At 50.2% G+C, this 6,561-nt stretch overlaps 1 protein-coding gene across 1 annotated transcript in view; it reads right to left on the reverse strand.

Moving 5' to 3' along the window:
• Positions 1–887: 887 nt before the first annotated feature.
• PRKG1 (protein kinase, cGMP-dependent, type I) overlaps positions 888–6,561 on the reverse strand; it is a 315,753-nt gene continuing 310,079 nt past the window's right edge. Inside the window, exon 17 of the mRNA XM_008633292.2 lies at positions 888–4,875. Within this exon, the coding sequence (XP_008631514.2) occupies positions 4,777–4,875 (99 nt within the window). The 3' untranslated portion in view covers positions 888–4,776. The remainder of the gene's footprint in view (positions 4,876–6,561) is intronic.

Genomic DNA, 6,561 nt, shown 5'->3' on the forward strand with positions numbered 1-6,561 from the left:
CCGGTCCGGTAATTAACCTTCGTTAATTACCCGCCGTTGATTAACCCGGCTTTTCCCGGTGGCGGCCCCGTGCTCCCGTTCATTCCTTTTCTAAGCTCGGTTTAAATGAGAATCGGACGAGCCGGAGCAGCGCCCCCAGAACCCCCGGGGTGGGGGATTCCGCAATTACTGCAATTAACGCCACCCCCCCTCTCCCGGTATCGCTGTCCCGGTATCCACTATCAGCTGTTCCAGCCCCGAACGGCTCAGGCCGGGCTAATAATTGCCTGGGAAGGTTTCGGGAGCACGGCGAGCCGGTGCTGTCAGCAGCGGCTGAGTCACGGCCGGGCGACATCCCCGGCACAGCCCGGCCACCCCTCCTGCCTTCCCTATTTTTAGCCCGGAGTAACGAGCACCACGCCTCGCCCCGAAATCCCGGTGTTCCCCTGGCAGTTTCAGGTGAGGGCCACGTCACCCTGGGGTTTTTATTGCATTATTGACTTCGACCTGCGATTGCTGCATCCCGTAAAACGATTGGTGATGATTCCCAGCTGCTCCTTGGACCCTTACCAGATTCCTTTCCCTCCTGAGAGGATGTTTCGTTGCTCCTTCTCCCCGCTTTTGCTCACCTCACAGAATCGTCATCAAATCACAGAATGATTTTGGGTTGGAAGGGACCTCAAAGCCCATCCAGTTCCATGGGCAGGGACACCTTCCACTGTCCCAGGCTGCTCCAAGCCCCAGTGTCCAACCTGGCCTTGGACACTGCCAGGGATCCAGGGGCAGCCCCAGCTGCTCTGGGCAACCAGTTCTGGGAGCAGAACCCCCGTCACCCCACATTTCACCACTGCCCAGGAGATCTCTCCCAAACTCGGCTTCTGCTCTGGAAGAAACCCACTGACAGCCACTCAAAAGTAATTATTTTTATTTCAACTCTATAAAGTATACAACAGGCACTCGGCAATTACAGCTGCAGGGGGAGTACAGAGCGAAACAAAAGCCATGGAAGTTTATGATAAAAAACCCAAAGTTCCTCAGTCAACATCCACAGAGTGCAAGCGGCCGATGGCCAGGGCGTGACCGACATCTGCCCGACAAACAAAACCTCTGCCATGGAAGGAGAGAAAATCAGAGTATAAAACACGGGGCTGGGGTAAAACCAGCGCAAATCGGGACTCGGGGGGAGAGGCAACTCCAAATGGGAATTTCCCCTTTTTCTGAGAAAGCCCTAAAAGCGCCCAAGTCTCGGTGTCAGGGTTGAGGAGCCGCGGAGCAGCTTCCAGGGCTCATCCCCGTGGATGCAGGGAACGGGGGAGGGAAAAGCACAGATCCTGTTGGGGGCTGTGTGGGACGGCACGGATGGGTGGGATCTGCAGAGCTTAGCAAAACAGGAATACCTGTCTATGGACTGCTAGGACGTCAGAGAGTAATTTGACCCGCACATCACATTTATACATTTCACAGAAATGACTCTGTATCTCATTAACAGATACACAGCTCTGGTACATTGAACAGAAATCAGAGAACGACGTCATCATTTCTGGAATTCATCGAGATCAGATAATAAAGGCTTAGAAATCGGTAGCAGAAAGAACTGTAAAACGCAGCAAGCTAAGAAAGGACGACAGTTTGAGGTGTGTTTGTCTTTGTCATGCAGCATAACACCAAATTTGTCTTTTTTTTTTTTTAATAAGATGCCATGGATTTAAGGCACTTGCAACAATGCCAGATAGCCAGTGACGTTCTAGAACTATGGGACAGATGGGTGGACAGGACAGCTGACAGAAAGTTTAATCATACTGACAAATATGACATTAATTCAAGTCTACCTCGACCTAAAAACATTACATTACAAATAAGGAAATGAAGGAATAATGCCATGGAACTGGAAAAGAACAGAAAAGTTCTGTGTGACCCACAAAATACCGACACGAAAATACCTATTTACAGAAATATCTGCTCGTGGTCCTGTTGTTGAAGAGGAGTTTGCTGTGGGCAGTGCAGCTCCAGGAGAAGCTACGACACCAATCAAAGCCCCTCTGGAAACATGGGAGCTGATTCCCCCTTCCCTAAAAACCGCCGTCGTCCCGTAGGTCAGGAAAGGAGACAAAGAAATAAGGACAGGAGGTGGAAACACGGAGGCAATCCCTTGTTGTGGATATATAGAGATATATATAAAGCAACTTAAATATATTCTTATAACTGAAGGCTTATCATATACATATGCGAAGTGTTAATGCTCAGGAGAGGCCATGGAAAGTCGAGTGAGGTGTTTGATATCAAAATAAACTCAGGTTCAGCACAGTGCACGCTGCAGGTATCAATTCCCATGCCTGGCACAAGGGAAAAAAAGGGACAGGAAAAAGAAACCCAACTCCTCAGCCCATTCTAGACCCTCCTTCCTGCCACGTTTTCGGGCTGTCCCCCAAATCCTCGTGGTGCTTTCTCCTCCTCGCCTGCCAACTGCATCTGGTGTCATCATCCTGGGACAAACTCCTACAGAAAGCTGTCCCGTCCCCACGGAGTGGAAATCCAGGGGGATGTGAGGGAAGAATTTGGCTGTTAGGCCTGTTTAAGATGCCTGGTGAGTGTTTTAGCCCTCATGCTCAGCCTTGGCTCTCAGTGCTGTCCATCCCTCGGAGAAAGGTGGGAAAGCCAGCAGGTGCTGCCTTTTCCCTGTGGTTTTGAAGGCAAATGAAGTTTTAATGTTAAAGAACACCAGAAGTGACTGTGCCAGAGGTGTGGCCTCACCCTCTGGCAAACAGAGGGGATTCCAGAGCCACAGACTGGTTTCAAAGGTGTCACACAACCCAGCTCATGTTAAACAGCAGACACGGCCCATGCTGTCAAGATACCCTTTTAATTAAATCCTTCCATGAAAAACATGCAAAAGAGTTGGGATTTAGCAGCAGGGAAGGAATTTTTTACTGCTCAAACAGACCTTTTCCGTGTAATATGTGGGAAAAGCCCTTGCCAGCAAGACTTGATCTTTCCACGGTCAGCTCTTGGCAGCTGAGCTCAAACGGGGCAGCACCTGCTCACCCACAGCACGGGTTGCAATGAGAGGACCTTTAAGGTCCCTTCCAACCCAAACCATTCCATCATTCCATGATTCTGTGGTTCTTTGGGGCAAGGTCTCTCAGAGAGACCAGAAGCTGATGTTTCCAGCTGGATAATGGGATAAACCTTTAGTCCTGTGGATAGGCAACAAACAGGCGCCCAGGACAGGATCCCTCTGCTGCATCCCATAAACCAGAGGGGAGAATTCAAGCAAAGGAAAAGCAGTGGAAGTGAGGGAAAAGTAGATCCTGATAATATTGTTTTCCCCAGCTCTTTCTTCCATACACATTTGGCCATCCCTGTGTTAAGCACAGACATTTGGACCTGGCATGCTGGAGACTTCACAGGGATAATCCATTTCCCATTGAATTCCACTGACTTTCCTGTGGAGCTCCTTAGCCTGGAGAGGCATTGGGATTACTGGCGATGTTCCATCAGAGCCAGGACTTTTATTTTAATGAGATCCTTTAAACATGGAAGAGATGCAGACACGGAATCATCAGGATGGAGAACAAAGCCTCTGCTACATATTCCTGACAGGATGGATCAGGGACAAGCACTTCCCGAGTGAGGGATGGACAGAGCACCTCGAAAGGACATCACAGCTCTCACGTTTTTCCCTTTGGGCCTAAAAAGGTCAAAGGTATCCTTAATTTTATGCCTAATCAATCAGCCTGGTGGGCTGCTGTTGCTTTGTTCCAGGACTGTGATGAAAGCACTGTGAAGTGCATCAGTAGATGTGAAATGGATCAGTAGATGTGAAATGGATCAATAGATGTACAATGGATCAATAATGTGCAATGGATCAATAATGTGCAATGGATCAACGGATGCACAGTGGATCAATGGATGCACAATGGATCAATAATGTGCAATGGATCGATGGATGCACAATGGATCAATAATACGCAACGGACCGATGGATGCACAGTGCAGCAATAATGTGCAATGGATCAATGGATGCACAATGGATCAATAATATGCAATGGATCAGTGGATGCACAGTGGATTCACTCCACGATCTGCTCTTCCCGTGCCGTGCTGGTGCCCAGGGAAAGGAGAAGTGGCCGCCCGCAGGCGCTGCTGGCCCGCGAGAGGAGCGGCCCCGCTGTGCGTCGGCAGCACCTGCAGCACACACCAGTGGGTGTGCTTGTGCTTGGGCAGGCTGAGCCAAACCGATTCCAATGCGAGGAGGAAAGGGAACATTCAGTCTCGTCGGGAATACTGCTCGGAAAGGAGAAGGGCACACTCCCTCTGCTGCGATGGGAGCGCTGTGCCCACGCTCCTCCTGGGCCCCGGCGCTGCCCTGCCGGGCTCGGAGGGTGGGAACAGCCCAAATCCTGCACAGGAGGAGTGCAGCACTTCATAAATTACTAGTGATCCTACGGAAAAAGCAGCTGGAATTAAGTGCCTCTTACTCTACGGATCTCTCACTCTGCTAACCAGGAGTGTGCCCGGATCTCTGAGGCGACAGAAGAGGAGTTCTGTGCCGGAGAAAGGCTCTGTGCCAGGACCAGCATGTCCACCAGGTCACGTTCCAACAGAAAACATGGAGAGCACTATTGTCACTAAGCAGGAAGTCCTAATGCCACTGGAGTTACTGGAGCAGCATCAATCAAGGCATCATGGTGACCCCGAGCACGAATCCTCCCCAATTCCGGTCTTCCCGTTCCGCTGGCAGCCACGTCCCAGGAAAAGCTGTCCTCGGCAAGGCAGAAGCAGGTAAGAGAAAGAACATTAAAAATCTATGTCCCATCCTGAGTTGTCGTCAGGGGGTGGCTCGTCACTGTCCTCTGGGAAGCTGTCAAAGTTGCTTGTGTCCGTGGGAGACGCGACCTGCGGGGAGAAGAGCGACAAGAAGGGGATGTTCATCCCAGTGCTGACATTCCCTCTCCATCCCACAGCCACGGGCATCCCAGAGAATCCCCAGGCAGCCAGGGAAGTGCTGCACGCACAGCTTTTTGCTGGGGGATTTCCCTCAGCTCCCCACGTCTCCTGAATTTTCCCACCCCTTGGAACAAGGTTATCACAACAGACTTGGAAAAAGCCTCCCCAGAGCCCAGGATTTCCCATCCATGGCTCCAGGATCCTGAGCTTTAAAGGATCAGGATCCTGATCCTTCAAACGTCCTGGCAGCCTTGCTCAGCCACAGGATCCTTCCAGAGAAGCCCATCTTCCCAGGATGAAGGCCAAGCACATTTCTTTTTTTGGAAATCGTGACATTTGAAATCGACCCTGGCTACAGAACGTCTGATTTTCCTGCTTCGTGACAGTGAGGGAAACTTTCTTCCAGTGAGGATTTGATGAAGTCAATACAGTAAAAAAAATCAACAATATAAGAGGCAACCAGCAGCTCTCCATCCCAAAATAATCAGAGTCTTACAAGAAATTCAATACGTTAAGCTTTACCCAGAGCAGGAAAACACTGCAGTTTTCCGTCATTTCACCTGTGGAAGAGCCTGAGCCAGGGGCCACCTGGCAGTCATTGACTCACAGAATTCCAGCAAGGTTTGGGTTGGAAGGACATTAAAGCCCACCCAGTGCCACCCCTGGCACTTCCACCTCCCACTGTCCCAGGCTGCTCCAAGCCCCAATGTCCAGCCTGGCCTTGGGCACTGCCAGGGATCCAGGGGCAGCCCCAGCTGCTCTGGGCACCCTGTGCCAGGGCCTCCCCTCCCTCACAGGAAGATTTTTTTTCCAATATCCAGCCTGGATTGATCCCAGGGATTGCCCCGACCCACCTGGCCTTGTTAACCCTCCCGAAATTCCCATTTCACGCTGGATGCTGCTGCAAGCCTTGGGAAAAGAGGGGAGCTCCAACTCCAGCTCTAAATTTAACGTTTAAATTTAATGTCTGCCCAACTTCATCAGCATTTTCCTGCTACTGAACACACACCTTGGGGGAAATCAGGATTATGGAACAGCTAGCTTGTTTTGGAAAAATAAACCCGCCCTATGGAATCTTCATTTAAAAAGCTTTAATTTCTTTCTGATTATCTGGATCCGCTGACTTTGCAGGTGCTCCTTCACCCTTTGCTTCCTCAGCTCATCTTTGGAAGAGTCCTGAGCTTTTAAGGAGAGGTAAAATCACCGGTTCCAGCTGTGGTATCAAGGCTCAGCGGTGTCCTAGCAGCAGGTTGTAAATTGGGATCTTTCCAGAAATCCCATGGAGCAAGAGCTCTTTGATTGCTTCACTGGCAAGTGCCACATAACAAATGAGAGTTAAAGAGCTGGGAAAAACCTTTTTTCTTAAAAAATAGGATCTAATCTATATGCTTGGCCCTACTGGCTCCTTCCCAGCTGACAAGGATAGGTGGATTGAAGGAAAAATGGATGTCTGCTCACAGAGCTGTGTTTTGGGTCCCTTTTCAGAGTGGCAGTTGAGACTTTGCCAAAAAAACTTGTGGAAAATGAGCTGGAGCGGGACTGACAGCTCTGAGGTTGACAAAATCCACAGTTCATGGGTTTGGAGAGGATCTCAGGAGCAGGGCTGGAGGAGATGCTGCTCTTAAGAGCTCAAGG

This window comes from Corvus brachyrhynchos, unplaced genomic scaffold (assembly GCF_000691975.1).
Source record: "Corvus brachyrhynchos isolate BGI_N302 unplaced genomic scaffold, ASM69197v1 scaffold334, whole genome shotgun sequence".
NCBI lineage: Eukaryota > Metazoa > Chordata > Aves > Passeriformes > Corvidae > Corvus > Corvus brachyrhynchos.